This window comes from Pteropus medius, unplaced genomic scaffold, assembly GCF_902729225.1.
Source record: "Pteropus medius unplaced genomic scaffold, Ma_sr-lr_union100, whole genome shotgun sequence".
In the NCBI taxonomy this organism is placed as follows: Eukaryota; Metazoa; Chordata; class Mammalia; order Chiroptera; family Pteropodidae; genus Pteropus; species Pteropus medius.
In genome coordinates this window covers 2,237,593-2,258,441 of record NW_024355008.1, presented here as the reverse complement: position 1 = coordinate 2,258,441, position 20,849 = coordinate 2,237,593, and the positions used below count along the sequence as shown (strand labels likewise).

At 36.5% G+C, this 20,849-nt stretch overlaps 1 protein-coding gene across 35 annotated transcripts in view; it reads left to right on the top strand.

Annotated features, from left to right (window-relative positions):
* Positions 1-1,194: 1,194 nt before the first annotated feature.
* The window catches only part of ABI3BP (ABI family member 3 binding protein), a 232,156-nt gene continuing 212,501 nt past the window's right edge, over positions 1,195-20,849 (top strand). For all 35 annotated transcript variants that reach the window (XM_039856992.1, XM_039856985.1, XM_039857007.1 and 32 more), the window contains exon 1: positions 1,195-1,363. In XM_039856992.1, coding sequence (XP_039712926.1) covers positions 1,285-1,363 — 79 coding nt within the window. In that variant the 5' untranslated portion in view covers positions 1,195-1,284. The remainder of the gene's footprint in view (positions 1,364-20,849) is intronic.

Genomic DNA, 20,849 nt, shown 5'->3' with positions numbered 1-20,849 from the left:
CATTACAGTTGTTGTTTGAAGTAACTATTTATTAAATGCTTCCTGTGCGTCAAGCACTACAGTGAGTACTATCCAGAAATCCTGCTAGCAGATGTATGAAATTGGTACTATCATCTCTATTTTAGAATTTAAAGTTTACTAATTAAGAGTAGAAGCTCTGGGGTTAAATTGCCTCATTAAAATGCCAGCCCTCTTGCTTACTAGCACTGTGACATTGTGCCTGTCACTTAACCTCTCTGTGTCCAGTTTTGTTTTGTTTTTTTAATCTTTATCTGTAAAGTGATGACAATAACAGCCTCCTAGGTTACTTTGAGAAATAAATGTTTTAATATATGTGAACTGATCAGATCAGTTCCTGACATAGAACAAGCACTTAAATGTAAGCCATGTTGATGAGATATAGATGGAGACATTTGTTCAAAGGCACATAACATCCAAATTTAAACCCTGGTCAGTTCTACTCTAAAGCCCATCAACTTATTAATTATTAGAATACAGAGGTTGGTTAGGACACTTAACCTGTCTAAGCCTTAGTTTTGCTCACTGATGAAGTGAGGATAGTATTATATCTCCTGTACAGCCATTGTGAAGATTGAATTACAATAATGTAGGTAAAGATACTGTTACAGAACATGGCCCAAAACTGTGGATCAATCAGGGGTAGTGAATTGTGCACTATACATCTATATCTGTAGAATCTGTATGTATCTCTCTATATATAATGAATAGCTGTATAGCCAACTACTCACTCTTAAATGTTTCTCATAATATTAAAACTTCAGAATTGTTCAAAATATATTTTTATGAGTTTACTCCATAAGTGGATTGGTGTACTAAATAATTGAAAATAGCTTCCTTCCTAATAAGGTTTCATTTTATATTTTTAACATTCCAATGGTTTTAAGTATGTCTTTTCTAGACTTTTCAAAATAGTTCATCAAATGTTTCAAAATTGCCTAAGTACTTTTTCTTTCATAATATGGATTGACCATAATTTCAATTTTTATATCACAGAGGGAAGTTTAGGGGCAGTTATAACCTAGGAGGAAATGTGATGATATGTTATTGCTGTTGTGCTTTCTTTCTTTCTTTCTTTCTTTCTTTTTTTTTTTTTTTTGGTGTGTGTGAGAAAGGGTGTGATGTCATTTTGTCTCCACCCCCTATGAGTAAGCCCAGCTAAGTGCAGCCGCCCGCCTCTGTCACTGGGAGAGTCCACTTAAATGCAGCTCCAAGGTTGCGGGACCCCCACCAGCATCACTCCCCGTGTGAGGTGGCAAATACAACATGCTCTCCAGCTTGGGGTGTCTACTTCTCTGTGGAAGTATTGCACTAGCCCTGGGAAATGCACAGAAATTGCCAAAAGGCAAGTAGCTCTGATGTTTTGCTTTTTAAAAATATTTTTAAAGAGGTACTAGTTTTTAAATGTTGATGTTTAATGTGATTTCCTTTACTGGATGGGGGGAATAGAGTTTTGCAGAGAGTCAAAGTTCAAATGTATGGAGTTGCTTAAACTTTTACTTTTTTTCCCCTCTGTGATTTACCTTTCAATTGGATCTCTTTATTGCAAAAATTAAAACCAACTTCTTATTAGGCTTAGCAGATGTTCAAAGCAGCTTGAATGGTATAGTTTCAAACTACAATATTTATATATTGAGTCATTTTGTATTAATGGGTAATGTAGTCTGTTAAAAAGAGTTGTTTGGTGTTTTTATTCCCCTCTCCAGAGACTAAACCAGTACTAGCGTAAGGTTTAAAAGAAGCTAATTCTGAAATCTGAATCTTTGGTGTAAACCTCACACATACCTGTTAACTTGGAGGTTGAGGGATTCTAGACACGGGCATACCACGTAGGGTCATGTGCTAGTTCACAGATACTTCTTTTCAGTGGAGTTTGGAAGAGGGTTTGATCTGCTGGACAAGACACTCCCCCCTTTCCTGGCTCAAGTGCCCTCATTTTAGTGTTGGTATTTTGTTTACAAATTTCATCAGAAGAAAATAAAAAATTTGAAATTTAGACCCCCAAAAACAATCTTTTTCAGTCCATCAGTACCAAAACAAGAGCCTGCCTCTCTCTTGTCTTTGAATATAAATGTTACTTTTTGTTCTTTTGCAAAGGCACTTTTCTAAGCCAACTCCAGGTCTGTGAAGGCTTTTAATAGTTGCAGACTGCTGTAGTCAGCAGGATTATGAAAAACAGGCTGGACTTTATCATACAGTCATAATGGAAAATATTGGAAGTAATGCAGAGCCCCAGGCTTGTCAAAACCTTGGTGTGTATAGAGTCAGAAAAAGAGGTTGTTAGTTTCAGACTATTCCAAAGATCCTTCCTAGGTCCTCCCTCTGATAGTTTGCCCCAAGTTCATCTTGTCCCAAGCGAAAACTGTTCTCGCCTCAGTGTGTCAAGTGAAAGTTGAATCTAGAATTTGTGAAGGCTGAGGGTTTGGCTAGTTGATATTTCACATGATCATGTAAAAAACAATGAAAAAGGCTAAGTAAACCTTCTCAACTCCAATTGGATAATTGTGCAAAGACAAATAAAAACAAGTACACCCTAATAGATTTTTTTCTTTTATCAATAATTTTGTTCCTTGATCATATTAAAAATCTTTCAATAAATTGATTACGAGCCACAAATATTCAGAATTAATTGTTTCTGCTGCTAAAATATTTAACAAGGACTCACATTTTGAGAAGAGTCTGAGGGGTTTCTCAGCCTCAATAGCTACAGGTGGTTTTAATTTACTTTGTAGTTACTATGTAGAAATGATAGCCACAATTTTGTTACCACAGTCTGCAAATTCCAAGTGCTTTTATTATCATGTTATATTCACTGGATACAAATCTCACACAATTTTCCTTTATTTGTTACAGTAAAAAAAAGTTGTCAAAACAGCCACAAAAAATTGTCTAGTCCATTGCACTTTAATCTGAAGTATTTTCATTCAGATTTATTTTGTAATTTTTGAAAATATCCCTAGTTTTGTTAATATTATGTAATAAATGGCAAGTCTCCTTGTCTCTAATGCTATATTTTTTCTTTATTATGAAAGCTACTGAGAAGTTTCTGTTAGCTAAAGTTGACTTTCTCAGATTGTGTTCCAGGAATAGGTGCACTATCTTCAGTGCATCTGCTCCCCATCAATAACTTGGGGAGCACTCAGACTTTGTCTGCTTTGGGGCAGTTACAATAAACATGAGAATTTTACAGGTTCTGAAAACTTCTCAGTTAAGAAAACTGTCTAACTTTTTATCTATTTATTTTTATTATTTATTTATTTATTTATTTATTTATTTATTTATTTAATTATAATATGGTGACATTGGTTAACGAAATCCAGTACGTTTCAGGTGTATAATTCAACAGTAAGGCGCATAAATATATGGCATTGTGTGTCCACTGCCCATAGTTAGATTTCTTTCTGTCACCACGTATTTGACCCTTTTTTACCCCATCTACCTCCCCCCTCCCCCAAAACTGTTCAGCTTTTTAAATCTATTGTTTCCTAAACTCATTTGACTAAGAATGCCTTTTCTGGTGGAATAGCTATAATATCTTGCCAGGGACTGTCTTTCAGCATTTGGGGAAGTGCTGAACTAAATAAGAAAAAAAAGAAATAAACCTTTCCATTTTCTTCTTCCTTTCTACTGTAGAGTCAGTTAAATATCATTTATGGTTTAAGAAGGAGATAAAATTTCGAAGCTGAAAAGAAAACTAGTGATCACCTAGTCTAGTGGTTCCCAGACCTTTGGGTTTATGACACCCAAGGGCAGGGAAGGTTGACTAACTTTCCTACACTGATGGCAGAACCAGGACTGGATCTTGAACTTCTGACTTGAAATGGTGTTCTATTTGAGATTCTCTCTCTCTCTCTGTCTCTCTGTCACTGTCTCTCATCTCTCCTCTCTCCTCTCTCTGTCCCTATCCCTATATCTATATATATTTATATGTTGATGTAGATATATATTAGATATAATATATCTAATTTAGTTGATATCCATCATTGATTATTTATACAAAACAGTAATTTTTTATAAGAAATTACTTGTTCCATGTCTTATGCCCGTTTGCATATCTAGAAAGTATTATTAGTGATTCTCCTCTCCACATCTTAATGACTGTTCTTTGACAAATCATTTACCTTTGTTAAGTCTATTTTCTCATACGTAAAATGAGAGTAATAATAACTATCTCATAGTATTTTATGATTAAATAAGAGATACAAAGCTTTTAATAAAGAGTCTGATATAACAAGTATTCATTCAATAAATATTGGGTCACAGAAAAGTGGGTCAATATTAAAAAATATATAGATACCAAATAATTTGTAATCTTGTGTCCAAATTGTTGGATCTCTTTGAAGATAAAAAATGAAGTGACAAGTTCTTGGCAGAATGGTGGACAAGGGAATAAGTATTGGTCTACACTATAATTAGAGAAGGCCTCTATCGCATTCCAGCCTGACCATTGTCAAAATGGTATTTGATTGTCAAGATCAAACGTTGCTCTTCTCTATAGAAAGCTGCATCTTTGCCTTAGGATCAGCTTTTCCCTGGGGATTGGTAAAGCCTCATGGAGCCTCCAGGAGATATCCTCTTGAACTCGTTTTCTGGAGGAGAATTAAACTGTAACACACAAGCCCTAGAGAAGAATTTGCACATTGTTTTACAAGTTTTGAAAGCCCCCACGCTCCAGCTACCTCTCAGAATCTTTATTCTTGGCACCATAGAACTTTTTTTTCTCCTGCAATATAAACTATAACAAAAACCACAGAGAACAATGTATAGAAAAGGGAGCCAACACAAGCTTATAATGAGACCGAGGAGCTTGACATATCTCTTTGCAGAAACACCTTGTGTAATCAGCCAGAAGGCAAAGTCTCCTATTTCTAGCCAACTCTATCAGTCCTCCTGAGGCAAGTGGGAGGAAAGCCAGAGAGGGACATCCAAGATACAAGAGTAATCAGATGGCCCAAGGCCATGAGGCTCTTAGGTGAGACTCTTGGCCTGTGGTGGAGGAAAAAGGCAGCTGGCTCTTAGCCTCAGGTTCTTACCTGACCAAGGTAGAAATCCTGACTCCAAGGAAAAAAAAACACAGGGGGAGATGATAATAATAATAACTCTCATAGCTATTAATTACTGTTGTTATTATTATCATAGATAACAGTCTTTGAGCTCATATTGCTTGTGGTAATTTAGGGCTAAATATTTTTAATGTGAAAAATCAACCAAATTCTCAAAACTTCCTTATAAAGCAGGTATTTTATTATTCTCATTTTATAGAACATAAAATTATGCCTCACAGTGTTTAAGTGATTTGCCTAAAGTCGCGTAGCCAGCAGGTGGCAAAAGACCATACCATTAATTTCTATGTAATATCAGTTCCCTGCTCTGTGTAAAGATATATTAATTTGTTCAAGTAACAAATTATAGTCTGTGTACATGCAGAGCACTGAGGCTAGAAAGACATAGTTTGGTATTTGTCTTCAGGGAGCTGACCAGTTAATTGAGGAAACAGGGATGCACAGGTGTAATTACAATAGAGTGAGATCATCTTCTGATTTGAGAGAAGCACAGAACTTTGAGAAGAAGAAGGACCCAACCCAGATGGAAGGATCAGGAATTATGAGAGGATATAGCACCCAAGCAGAGGCCTAGGAGGCAAGTCCAAGTTGGGGCAAAGAGGAGGACGATTGAGAGGTGAGGGCCCTTCCCAACAGAGTAAGTTCACAGCCAGACCCAGGGAATCTCCAGGTGCCCAAGCTCAGCGGGTATTAAAGTACTCGTAGGGGAAGGCTGGACTAAAGTCCACACAGGCTGCAACTGCGTTTTCCTTTCTCCATCTGTCCTGAATCCCCAAGATTGATTACAAAGAGTCAACAGGAGGCTGTCTTTGGAGAGGAGGGCACAACACCTACGTCTTGCTCTGTAAATTTTTCCAACCACTCGAATGATCTCACACTTACTCTCCATAGAATCCTTCCATTCTCACTTTGACAAAACAAGAACTTATCATCCCAAGGCCCTGTCCATTTCTCCAAAGAGTGGTAGATACTTGCCAAGCCTGAGGAGAATCTCTTCCATCTTAGGGCAGGGAGGTTGGGGCAGGGGTAGAGGGAGAGGAATAATAGTGAGGAGCAAAAATAAGCGTAGTGAATGGGGTTCTGCTATTATTTGAGTAATATATATTTATGTATTAGTACAACTATATTAAAGAGTACCCGGGAAAAAATGGTTTCTCTCCTAAAAGAAAACAAGTTTGAAAACCACAAAGAATTATATTACCATTTTGTACAGCTCTAAAGGTTTTTGGTAGTTTTAGCAATTTGTTTGTCTATTCAAGCACTATTTATTGAGCATCTACTAGATGAAATTGAATGAGATCCAGCCCCCATGATAAAAGAAAATTTTATGAGAAATGCAAAAATTGATAAAGTATATTTGTTTTGATACTAAGACTATCACGTTTAGGATACAAGATTTAAAAATAAGGTTTTCCTGTGTCAATTATGCATTAACTAGTTTACTGTATTAAAGAAAAGATAGTTAAAATGTTTTTAGAGGTTAACGTCAGTTGATGGAATATTTTTCTAAGACAAAATGAGATGTCCAATGAAAGGGAGGCCATCCAAGAGATGTGACCAACCATTTTACCTGGGTCACCATTATCAGAAAGATTTCCATTTTGCCTATTCCTTGACTGCCATTTATAAAAGTGGGTATAAAAAAGTTTATTTAAAGTAAGTGGATAAACTTAATAAAAGTAATCTAAGAATAAATATAGAGTCAAAAATAAATAGGATAATCTAATGTGAGAAATTACTAGGATAGTAGAATAAAAATATAAAAATATATAATATCAACTGAAGGACCAGGCTCAAAATAGAAAAACAGTGGTTTAAATACATATTCTTTAAAAATAATGTTTAGAGAATATGATAATAACCATATTACTATATATCAGGCATGATGTTTAATGCTAAATGTTTATATAAATTATCTCATTTCATCCTTATACCTATGAAATGTATATTATTATTCCCATTTCACAGATGAGGAACTAAGCCCAAAGAGTATGTTAGTTCTCTATTACTGCATAAAAAATTACCACAAATTTATCAGCTTAAAACAATACACTTTTATTATTTCAAGGTTTCTGAGGGTTAGGAGTCTGAGTCTGGCTTAGCTGGATCTTCTTCAAGGTCACAAGACTGTATCAAAGGTATTGGCCCGGGCTAGGGCCTCATTCGAAGCCACTGAGAAAGGATCCACTTCCAGGTTCTTATGGTTGTTTGTAGAATTCCGTTCCTTGAGAGTTGTTGGTTTGAGGGCTTCATTTCTGCACTGGCCATTTTCCAGAAGTCATTTCAGTTCTTTGCTACATGGGTCTCTATTGTGGCCACTTGCTTCATCAGAGTGTACATACCCAAATGAATCTGCAGGCAAGATGGAAATTAAAGTCTTATGTAGCTTAATCATGGAAATGACAGCCTATCACCTTTGCCATATTTTATTGGTTACAAGCAACTCACAGGTTCTGTCACACAAGGTGATTACACAAGGGAGTAAATACAAGAGGGGATTATTGGGAGTTATCTTAGAGTCTGTCCACCACAAAATGGGAAATGATTACTTAAAGTCACATGGCTAGTAAGTAATGTAGTGGAACTATGAATATAGGAAATCTAACTCCAGAGAATATACTGGTTTTAGCATTAATATCCTTTCCATTTCCCATAGAATTCAGTCTTAAGCAGCAGATGCCCAGCAAGCAAACTGCCAATTTATCTCCTTCCCTTGTTGAAGTTGATTGTAGGAAATCCCTGAGAATTGAGATAAATATTTTAAGAGTGCAAAGACTCAAGGGAAAAAGTACCCAATATGGACTTTATCTCTTGTATGCAAGAATCTAGTCAATGCCCAGATTCCTCTGCTAATTTCCTCTGTGGTACATCAAGTGTGGCCATTCTCATCTAGAGGATTATGCAAAGTGAATTCTCTCCAAATAGGAACTCTGCCTTTCATTGTAAGTCACAGATATCATCGTCTCTTAAATGACATGAGAAAATGTAAGACAAAGCGAAAATTTTCTTTAACAAGATATATAAACATGAAGCAATTAATACCTCTGAAGTTGACAATATAGTCCTCATAAAAATGTGCTTCTGAAACAACTATGAGTGGCTTTTCCAATAAACGAAGGAGTTGCTATAAGGTTGAATTAAATTCATGTTTGAAGGAAGAAAGTATACTATCAATCAGTAGATGTGATGGGGACAACTGGAAAAATTAAAGGATTTTTTTTTCATATCCTATTTTTTTCATGTCCTACCAGGTGCTGTAGGCAGAAAACAAAACAAAACAAAACAAAACTCGGTGATTTTGATATAGATGTGGGACCTTAAAGCTGGTCTGAGGTTTTTAGGTCCTCTTGGCACAGCAAGCTATAAAGTCAGCTAACGTTCATCCCTATGGAATTTGGAAAGGAGGTAGAAGATGTGACACCTTCATACCATTTCATTGTCATTCTCTAGTCCTAGACTCTATGTCTAAAGCCTGTATATTAGAAAACTAGATCAAATCCATCTACTCCAAGCACCTTCTGGTCAGATTAGAAGTTAATTTTAGGGAAAATTGCGCTCTGATTCAAACTTCACCTATGATACAGCAAGTCCACGTTTTCGTTGAAAATAAGTTTATGAATACAAATACTATATATCTATACCAATAGTTATAACCCTCACTGCACATCAGAATAACTGAAACTTTTCAAAAATATCTAGTGTTCTGCTTCTCTACTCACTTAGATTTCATTGGTCTGATGTGGGAGAGTTTTGAAAATTCCAATATGACCAGAACTGAGAACCACCGATCAATAGTTTTTGAAAATTTTCATGCAAAAATGCTTGATAAATCTTTCAGGATAAGTGCAGGGTAAAATTTAGAAGTTGCAAGTAAATTATTTTGCTACTTAAGTTTTAAAGATGATTTTTATGTTTTTGCTACTTTGTTCCTGGATTTTAAAACATTATTTGGAAAAGATCTGAGACATTTTTCTCAAGCTATGTAAAAAAGATTTATAACTGAGATTAAAATTCATTTTGGTGTTACAACATTAAGTGCTAATATCTACTTTTACCAAATCTCAGAAGCTAGATCTAAGAAGCTATGGCTCATTATGTTTTTTCAGGACTGTACTTAGATTTGTTTATTCTCTCATTCAATTAACATCTTTTTTAAAAAATCATATTAAGATTACAAAGATGAATGAGATGTTTCTTGCCCTCAAGGAGTTTGAAATTAGTTATATTTAAAACTACTTGGCCACACAAAAGTCATATTCTTTTATTTTTTTAAATAAGTTTTATTAAATTTATTGTAGTGATATTGGTTAATTAGACTATATAGGTTCAAGTGTACCATTCTATAATACATCATCTGTTTATTGTATTGTGTGTTTACCACCCAAAGTCAAGTCTCCTTTTATTACCATATATTTAACCCCCTTTACCCTCTTCTACCTTCCCCCACCCCCTTTTCCCTCTGATAACCACAATATTGTTGTCTGTGTCTGTGAATTTTTATTTTTTGTCTTGTTCGTTTCTTTATTACTTTGGGTTTTATGTTCCACATATGAATGAAATTATATGGTTCTTGACTTTTTCTACCTGACTTAATTTGCCTACCATGATATTCTCAATATCTATGTTGTTACAAATAGCAGTATTTCAACTTTTCTTATGCCTGAGTAGTATTCCATCGTATACATGTACCATATCTTCTTTATCCAATCATGTATCGAAGGACACTGGCTATTTCCATGTCTTGGCCATGTGAATAAGGCTGCAGTGAACATTGGGGTGCATATGTATTTATGAATAAATGTGTTTTAAAATTTGGGGGTAGATATCCAGAAGAGGGATTGCTGGGTCATATGATAATTCTAGTCTTAATTTTTGAGGGCTCTCCTACTGCTTTCCATAATTGGCTGTACCAGTTTACAATGCCGCCCAGCAATTCAACATAAGTTCTTTTTCTCCACAACCTTTCAATTTTTCAAGGAAATAGAAAAAAAAATTATCAGATTTGTATGGAACCACAAAAGATTCCTAAAAGCTAAAGCAATCCTGAGGGAAAAGAAAAACAACAGAGGTATCATACTCCCTGACTTCAAGTTATAGTACAAAGCGACAATAATCAAAACCGCATGGTATTGACAGAAAAACAGACACACAAACCAATGGAACAGACTTGAGAGCCCAGAAATAAACCCACATATATATTGGCAACTAATTTTTGACAAAGGAGCCAAAAACATACAATGAAGAAATAAATCTTCCTCAATAAATGATTCTGGGATAATTGAAAAGTCATTTTCTTTTAGATAAAGAAAATTTTTAATTCTTGACCCAAAATTTGCAGGAGTTAAGATAGCTGATAAGAAAATATTCTGGTTTTCCAAGGGCTCTGCTGAGAGTCCACTGTGCACATGTGTGTGTGGGTGTGGGAGACCTAACAGGCTTTCCTTCTCTGAGAGCAGCATTCTGTCATTGAAGGAGGGGTTTGGGGCAGCTGCCAAAGCCATGCTGGCAGAGAACTCTGGAAGTCAGTCCTGTTACAGATATGCCTGCAGGAAAGACAGGACAGAGTTTCCTTCCTTTCACTTTCCCAAATGGAGTTAAAGCCATCGCTAGCCAGTAAGTTTAGGACAAGGTATCAGATAATGTGAAGAACAGCCCTTCCCTTCCTCTCCTGGCTCATCTTCTGCAAACACCCCACTGATCCCATTGTCACAAAATAATTTCCTAATTATTCACGTTTTACTAGAATTAGAAAGAAAATTATGCTGGCCATGTTTTCCCATTGAGGTTTAATCTTTAGTTTCATTATGCACTGGAAAGATAAATATTGGAGAATAGCAATAGGGGCTAGTGGGTAAAGCACAGAGTAAATGAAACCTGGGCAAGTGACCTGACCTCTCTGGATATTGGATTTGCTTCCCTAAGAAAAAGGGAATAATAAAAATAACAATTATCTTTTTAGCCTCTACTAACAAATAATATCAGGGCGACTTTAATGAAATTTTTGGTAGTAACTTTTGTAACCTGAGATATGAGGGCCAGACACGTATTTTTATTTTTTATTTTTTACTTTTATTTTTTATTTTTTATTTTTATTATTTTTTTTATTGTTTATTGGAGTAACATTGGTTAATACAATTATATAATTTTCAGGTGTACATTATAATTTGATATCTATATATTCTACAGACACATATTTCTAAAACTCTTTATCAGCTACAGTGGCAGTTAGAGGAACATCTCCTGGATATTCTAGTCTCCTGGTCACTTCCTGAAATGATGCTGAGCTAAAAGAACCCTCTGTTGCTGGACATCAGCATCTACTATTTCTGGGCCTGTGTTGTGTCAGCCTCATAGTGACAGGGACAGAGAAGAGGAGCCATGGCACTGTGGATTTTTAAAACTTAATTCTTGCCATCATTATTCTCTCATTCCCTTGTCCAGCTCTCTCTGCAGGGGTTTGGAAGGTCCTGCTCAGAGCAGATTTACTTTTTACTGTGAAAGATTTGGGAGCGTAAATTGTGATCCTGGTTATTTTTCTCTCCATGTATCTTTGGGATGCAGTTCTGTCTGTTTGACTTTACCCTGGATGCTTCCTGCAGTCTGTCCGGCTGATTCTTAGGTCCTAGGTTGGTCTAGTCAGGTGACTGATCAGTCACCTAATTAAGTTCTTTTTCCCTCCCTCCCTCCCTCGTCCTCAGAACTTTCTCCTGGCTTCCACCCTAGCCTCTGCTGCTGGTTACTTTGGCCCTTGTTCTCAACTCACAGCTGACTCTTTATCCGTTTGGATACAGCAGAAATCATCCCTTTGGAAGACAATGCACACTTTAATTTTTTTTTTTCAAGGCAGGATTGAATGTTTTTATGTCATGCTAAATGTTCCACTGGACTGAAAATATGGTTTCTTGCTCATTTATCTTGGCATCAGCAAGTTTGCAAAAAACACACATTTATGTTCATCTGATAAACTCTATTCATATCAGATTGGACAAATCATAACTGTATATTAACACCACAGTTCATTCTTAAATGGTTTTGAACGTGGTATAAATTACTATGTCCCTGGAAGTATGGCAACAACCTAGGCAAGATAAAAGCCAGATAGCACAGTGTTATTTTGTAAGGTCACTTTTCTATTTGTTCCCGGATTTTTATTCCATTATTCCTGTTGGAGTTTGATATTTTGAGGAACTTGCAGAGAACTTTGCAGCTTTCTAGTGGCTCATTGAGTAGGATCTTAAGTTCAAAGGCCATGTTTCTCTTCATTTGACTGAAAGCCAACATTTCCATGGAACGGACTTTCTGTGTCAAGTGTACCCATGAAATGTGGCGCTCTAATTGGCAGCTGGATCACAGTTGCAGGCATTAACACCATTTCAACATACCAGCCTCCCTCTTTGATATGTTTTTCTCTCACGTTTTACTGTACTCTACAGATGACCTCCAAATTTTCCTCTCACTCTTTACAGCCCTTCTCTTTCCTGCTCTTAAGTTTTTCAAGTTCTGATTATTGTGCTTAGAAGACTCCATAATATCTGCCGTAGAACTTCGTGTATCCTATTTGCTTTTAGACTTTTTCACCCATATCCCATAATAAAAATTAGTGAAAAAAATATATAATTGTTTTCCAGATCCAGTTGTGCGTGCTTACAGATGCATGTGCCATTCTGCATTGTTTTGCTTCTTATTATAATATAAACAAAAAGCAAATAAATATAAAAGATGAAAGTCCTAGAAATAAATTAAATTTGTTGTGATACACCACTGATTTTTTATTTTACTTTATTTTTATTTATTTATTTATTTTTAATTAGTTTCAAGTATACAGTACATTGGTTAGACATCTATATAGTTCGTCAAAACGATCCCCCCCAATTGTTCCCTCCCTCCCCCGACTCTCTACCTGGCCAATGTATTAATGATAACTGCATTCCCTATGGCATGCTCCCTATCCCCATGACCATCCATCAGCTACTAATTTGTACTTCTTTAACCCTTCACCCCATTCTCCCCGACCCCCAAATCTCCCAACCCTCCTTCCGACACCAAATTGTCCACTATATTTGTGAGTCTGTTTTTGATTGGTTTGTTCTTTTTATTCCTTAGATTCTGCATATAAGTGAAATCATAGTGTTTATCTTTCTCTGTCTGACTTAAATACCTTCTAGGTCTGTCAAAGCAATATCTTTTTGTATCCCCTTCCTTTTCATATGTAGGAGTCTTGTTTTCTTATCCTTGCAGCCATGCTATCTTTTGGTTGGAGCATTTAATTCTTTTCTATTTGAGGTACTTATTGATAGGAATGTAGTTGTTACCATTCTTTATTCCTGCTTTTGATATGTGTTTTTTCTTCTTAAAGAAGTCCCTCCAACAATTCCTGTAATACTGGCTTGGTGATGATAAATTCCTTTAGCTTATTTTTGTCTGGGAAGCTCTTTATCTGTCCTTCAACTCTAAATGATAGCTTTGCTGTATAAATTATTCTTGGTTGTAGATCTCGGGTCTTCATCTTGTTGAATATTTTTTGCCAAGCCCTTCTGTTCTGCATAATTTCCTTTGAGAAATCAGCTGCCAGTCTTATGGCTTTTCCCTTATAAGTAACTATCTGTTTTTCTCTTGCTGCTTTTAATATTCTTTCTTTATATTTAAACTTTGGCATTTTAATTATGATGTGTCTTGGTATCGGCCTCTTTGGATCCCTGATTTTTGGAATTCTCTGAGCATCCTGGGATTTTATGTTTATTTCCTTCACCATTATTTCTTCAAACAGCTGTTCAACATCTTTTTTTCCTTCAGGTATGCCGGTCAGACTGATATGTGGACCTTAATAGTATCTCATATACTCCTTAAATTTTTTTTATAGTCTTGGCATCTTATCTCTTGACATTCTGCTTGTGTGTCCTTGGCTTTCCCATCCTTAGATAGGGCATTTGATCCTTTTCTTTATTCACTCTGTTTCTTCCTTTGTTTATTCCATTTAATATACTTCTCATCTCAGATCATGTGTTTTTCATTTCAGACTGGTTCCCTTTTATAATTTCTAGTTCCATTTTTATGTATTTTATCTCTTTGTTGAAGTTCTCACTGAATTTATGAAGTTCATTGAGCACCTTTATAACCAGTGTTTTGGACTATGCATCTGTTAGATTACTTGATTCCATTATATCTGGATCTCTGTTTATTCTCTCATATGGTTTCTGCTTCTTTGTCTTCCCATTTCTGCTTCTTTGTCTTCCCATTTTGGCTGCCTTTCCATGTCTGTTTCTATGTACTAAGCAAAGCTCCTAAGTCTCCCAATCTTATTAGTGTGGATTTGTGAAGTAGATGTCCAGTGGCACAGTCTTGAGAGGGGCTCAGCTACAGGCCAAACTTAGCCCAAGTGTCTACCCCTTTGGGGTCACCTGTTAAGATTCAGCAAGCAACAACATGGGTAGACCTCGAGATAATCATACTAAGTAAAATAAGCCAGACAGAAAATGTTGAAAATCACCTGATATCACTTATATGTGGGATATAAGCCTAAAAGCAACAAATGAACAGGACAAACAGAGAGAGACCCATGGACATGGACTATAGACTAGTGGTTACCGGAGAGTAGAGGGTGGGGGAGGAGGAGGGAGGTAGATGGGGTAAAAGGGGTCAAATATGTGGTGATAGGAAGAAATCTAACTATGTGAGGTGAACACACAGTGTAAATACATATATGCCTTAGTGGTTAAGTGTACAGCTGAAACTTATTTGATTCCATTAACCAATGTCACCATAAAAAATAAATAATTAAATAAAAATAAATAAATAAAAGATTCAACAAGCAATCCACAGATGCTGTGCTTATAGTTGCCCCAAAAGGCCACAGCAGAAACCGAGGCCAGCTGCCTCCAATGTGAGTCCAGGCGCTGCTCAGCAAGGAGTATCTGACTTGCTGAGGCTCTACCAGGATGTGCCTTTGGTGGGGCCCGCAAGTTGGGGTAGGTGAAGTTGCAGGGAATCCTCTGCGCAGAACAACTTCTGTTATCCAGTTTGTTGAAGTCAGGGCTATGGCAGCTCTGTGTCTGCTCACTGTGAGGGGGGAGGACTCAACAGGAAACAATGGATACTGCCGGCACATCTGTAAAGAGTAAGTCTCTCCTTGGCCCTCACTCCGACAATGTCTCCCTGTAAGTCCCTGGAGCCCCCTGAACGCAGCTATATTGGCACTTGTGCTCAGAGTGAGCAGGTCTGTCACCACAAAAATCCACTTGTGGATGCGGCCCCTTTAAGAGGAGGCTGCTGCTGCCACAGCCTCCGTCTCAGCCACTGGAGATCCAGCAGCCCCGTGTCCTTGCCCCACTCTACCTTCTGCCATTGCAGGGTGATTTTTTGGATTTCTCACTAGTTGTATGGCTTGTTCATCTAGATCCCAGGTGATTTTTCCTTGCCGCTGCTCCTTGTTTCTGTCACAACTTTGATTTGGTCGCCAGAGGGACACTATTAAAACTCAGAATGCTGGGCCCTATTCACAGAGTTTCTGGTTCAGTACATCTAAGGTGAGGTGGTCCAGAGAATTTGCATTTCCCACAAGTTTCCAGGTGCTGCTGGTCCTGGGACTGCACTTTGAAAACCACTAACTTAGTATGCAGAGCCTCACTTCTACCATCCTCAGCTTTCACTGCCCCTACCTTCACACTCACAGCAGATTCTGATTTAGGAGGTCTGGTAATCTGCATGTTAAACCACTATCGCTGATGATTCTGATGTGATTAACTGTGTATGGAGAAATAATACTGATCTTTTTATATAATCAGTACCAAGCACTGGGACACTAATTCAAAAAAGGTGGTTAAGAGGAACTGAGCTAACTTACTATAGTTCTATAAATTTGGAAAACCTGTGCTTTTTGTTGTTCAATAAATGATACATGTCTGTAGAAAAAGGTTTAGCTTGAGATAGTGAGAGCCCTAGGTCTTGTAATGCACTTTTGTCTGCATTTTTACTTAAACCATCTTTTCCCACAGCTAGCTGGAGTCTTGAGCAGCATTCACTGTTAATGTAACCTTGTTTGGTGGTGAATGATGTTGAAAATTGGGGCTGGAAAGTTTTGGTGACACTATGAGATATTAGTGAGAGTCATTCTGTTTGTGTGATAATATATATGTTAAAGTTAATGCCTAATATTAGCCAGAAGCATCTGTTCAGTGTAACCTAAACTCAAGAAAGCCCACTATAAAGTATAGCCAGTTTACTTTACCAGGGCAATCAAGAAAAATACAACTCTGAAACTAAAGATGAATTGGATACTTCACGTAACAGTGCTCTGTTATTTTCACTTATGTAGACTGTCCAACAGCTCTTTAGCTAATACTGGACGCCAGACCATGGTTGAGCATTAGCTATGACATTTATATTTCGCAGGCTGCTGAAAACATTGTATATATAGCCTGCAGTTGAAGTTTCTTTTCTTAGCTCCTGAAGTCCATAAAACTCTTGAAGTTATATGTCAGGTAGTGCACTTGTGGGTACGTACATTTTTCAGAGGTATTGGTGCTTAAATATTGAGATTCTCAAAGAAGTCTAAGAGCCAGTAACATTAAGAATACCACATCTAGACAGATGCCTTTTACTAAGTTAGAATTAGTGTACATCAAGTGAGTGGATGGAAAGATTACTACTATATGCATGAAACATGCAGAAGGGGCTTTGAGATTCTGGTCTATGAAAAACCTCAAACTTCATAACTAAGATAAAAACACACGATTTATTTTATGTAATTGATTTTGATGTAGTGTAAAAATTTTAATGTGGAAATATAATATCCAATGTGGTGTTCACACCCTTGTAGAGTTGCCTCCAGCACTGAATCATTGCTGGCCTGGGTTCCATTAGAGTACAGAAGAAGCAAAGTGAGGATGTGTGATTCCTGAGGCTCAATCATGAAAGCCATTGCATTTCACACATTGCTTTTTCTCTTGGAGAAAGCCAGCTGCCATGCATTGAGAACACTCAAGCAGTCCTGAGGAGAGGTCCACAGGGTGAGAGGCTGAGACTTCTTGCCCACAGCCAGCACAAACTTGTTAGCTGTGTGAGTGAACCATCTTGGAAGTGCATCTTCCCACCCCAGTCAAGCCTTCAGGCGACTGCAGCCCTGGCCAATATCTTCACTGCAACCTCAGGAGAAATTCTGGGTCATAACAAGCTAGCCAAGTGGTTTCCAAGTTTCTTCCTGATCCATAGCAAATGTATAATAAATGCTTATTGTCATTTATGCTACTAAGATTCGGGTTAATTTATTATGCAACAATAAGTATTGATACAGGGAGTGTGTTTGCTAACTTTTAAAATGTAATTTAAAGAACTATTTAAGTGGAGTAAAATAGAATGAGAAATATAGATAATCTTGTTTATTGGCATATGCCTTTGAACGTGTAGTTTTGCCTATAAGCAAATGATAAGTGGGGGTAAATTCTGAAGGAGAACTTTTGGATCGATTTTTCAGGATTCCAAAAAATAGGAGGCATAAATTCTGATGAGAGTGATTGGAAAAATATGTGAACAAATACCTTTTTAAAGTATTCATAGAAAACGTTTGGTAGTTTAGAGCAGCTTAAGGACCATGTTTTCTAAAGCCTTGATAAATGGTGTTGTCCTTCATTCCAGAGATCATTTCAAGACCGGCCTTAGACCAAGGGTGGGTCTATAATTGGTCCTGTTATCACTTAGGAGAGTCAACCTGTGCCCAAGATAGCTTAAAGAGAGCCAGCTCCAAGATCCTTGCTGTAGTTGACCTACATCTCTAAATTCTTCTGAGGAACAAATGAGCTTCCTGGGACAAACTTGCCTAAGACGAGGCTCTCATTTCCTTGGCCTTAGCTTTGACCTCATGCTGAAATTTATGCCATGGCATTCTTCATGTAATTATATCTATCTCCAGGGTAGGCCTTGTGAAATTTTTTATCTCTTATAGAAAATAATTATTTTATAAGTACCTAATGTTATAATATGAGGAGTAAAGATATTAAAAATGGTTACTATTCCAGTGGAGTTTATATCTTAACAAAGGAATAGATAAACGAAACAGGATAATACAATGTAATAAAGGCTGTGACTGAGGAAATAACGAAGGTGAATTGGAGCATAGAGAAAAAGGTGTTTATTTTGCTTGAAGGAGTTGGGAAGACTTTGAATAGGGCCTTCTCTGCCATTCTGCAAAATGAAAACAAGTGTTTATTAAAAAAAAAAACTTCATATAGGGAATTTCTCTATATGTGTTATCTGTGAAGGGTGAGCAAATTTTTCTAACCCCAAACCAGAATGCATGGTAAATATGAAGATATTTGTGAAGACGCAGAAAGCACGATTGTAAACTTGGGCCCTCTCAGAACATTAAAGATGCTCTAATTATATTTTACCTATAGTGGCATTTACTAATGGATGCTGTTAATGCTTTACACTCAACTTATCTGCTCCCTTCAAATATACCATTGTTTGTAAAATGATTACAAAGAAAAATCACAGATATTTATCATCAGTTACTAAGGCCTTGTTAACAAAACCTAAACCTGGGTAAGCAATTTTTATCTAGTTAGCCAATTCGTTGGCCAGTCAATATCTGGGTCACTTGGGTGATCTAGGTCACAAGGAGCAAGAAGTCTTCCTGTTTAACTCCTCCCCAGACCACATTCCAATCTAGATCCCAAGTCTTTTTTACTAACATCTATCATTCCTCAGGGAATCACAAGGCCACATATGGTCTTTGGTTTCATTCAGATTCGAGGCACCATGGACTTGACTTTCCAGAGCATCTTATAGTTGCCAAGGAAGGGCTGTTTCAGGAGTAAAAACAGCTCATTTTCTGCCACTCCTTTATCCACTCTTTATGGGCACACCTAATTAAGCAAGCAAAACATTAAGGCTTTTGAATCAGAATCTATTTGTGTAAGATGCTGTGGGCAAAAAAGAAAAAAAGTCAGGGAAGGCAAAAAATCGAGTCAGATCTGAAACCATCATTCAAAGAGGCAGTATGCCACTAGAAAAGTCACAACTGTGACTAGAGATCAACTGTTTTAGAATCCTTTTCCCTGTTCTATCCTCTGAAATGGAGGACCCCTTCCTCCTCACTGGCCCATCTCCTCTGAGGCGGCAGTGGGGCTCACTCCTAAGTGACTTTGCTCCTGGACTCCTTCATTAAAAGTAGGGTATATTGCTATTAGGTTTAATTTTGTCATTTTGTTTACAAAAGTTTTATCATTTAATGCAGCATGACAAAATAAGGAAGCAACTTCCAACAATTAAAGGTTTTTATCTACATTCAAATGTAAACATTTTTACTTTTTCAATATCCTCATTTTTTTCTAAGATAATTGCAATAAATTCTTTAAAAAATTTCTTATACTATTTTTAATACATTTACTTATTAAATAATCAGACCAATATATTTAAAATGGCTAACTTCTAAATCAGGAGTAATTTTTTGCCTAGACTGTCTATAAACAACTTGCTTGTTGTCTCCTAGAGAGAGAAGATCTCAAACAGCATCTTGGGCAGGTCTGACTTCCCAGAGCGCCCCTTCCTTGAGATACTTGTTACTCCATGATGCACTCTGAAGCTAAATGTGACTTATTTTAACATTTCTTTAGCTAATTAGTAAATATCATTCTTTAGCTAATTAGTAAATATCATTAGTAAATATCATACAGCTTGATCTGGAAGATAAGCAAAAAATGACTTTCATCTTTCCTTCTAAACTTGAACGTACTATAAAAAAGAAGTCTGTATTTACTATTTGTCTACTCCTTGTTTCATCTAATCTGATAAATTTTTATATTTCGTAAGTTTCAATCAATATATAAAACATTTCTATCACCACAGAAAACTCCACTGTGCTCCTTTGTCGTCAATCCTTTTCCCCTGTCCCCAGCTCCTGGCAGCCACTGATCTGATTTCTGTCTCTTTAATTTAGCCCTTTCCATAACATCCTATAATTGAAGCATACATTATGTAGCTTTTTTTTTTGTTTTTTGGTTGGCCTTTTTCAATTAGCATAGTGCTTTTATGATACTCTCATGTCATTGCAGGTATTAGTAGGATTTTTTTTTTTTTTGGTTAAGTAGAATTTCATTATATGACTACTACAATTTGTTGACTTATCCACCAGTCAATGGACATTTGGGTTGTTTCTAGTTTGGGACAATTATGAATAAATCTGCTATAAACATTGACTTACAGGTTTTTGTGGGTGAGCATAATTTATTTGGGTAAATCTAGGAATGGGACTGCTTTGTCATTTATAAAGTACATACTTAACTTTATAAGAAATGCCAAACTCTTTTCAAAGTGGCTGTAGCACTTTTTATAGCAAAGTATGAAGATTTCAGTTGCTCCACATTCTTGCCGTAACTTGGTATGGTCATTTTTTTGTTTTTTTGTTTCTTTAATCGTAGCTGTTCTAATAGAAATGAATGCATACCTTTACTCCTCAGAGACTGGTCCATACTTGTTAGGCATCTTTCTTTAAAAAAATATAAGATCAATTTTCTAAAAGCAACAACTTTTCTAAAATGTAATAGCTAAGTTAATTTGCTGAAATCTACACTGATTTCTTATTAGATAAGATAAAATATGGAAATCGGCTACATTTGCCTGACACAGAGAGAACATTCAGTAAAGTTTAGTCTTATCTCCTCTCCCTATTTCTTGTATTCATGAGTCATCAAACCCAAACATTAAAATTATGCAATCTAAATTGAACTGTCACAGTTTTTTGCCTCTTTCAGTTTCAAGACTCAAGTTAAGCTG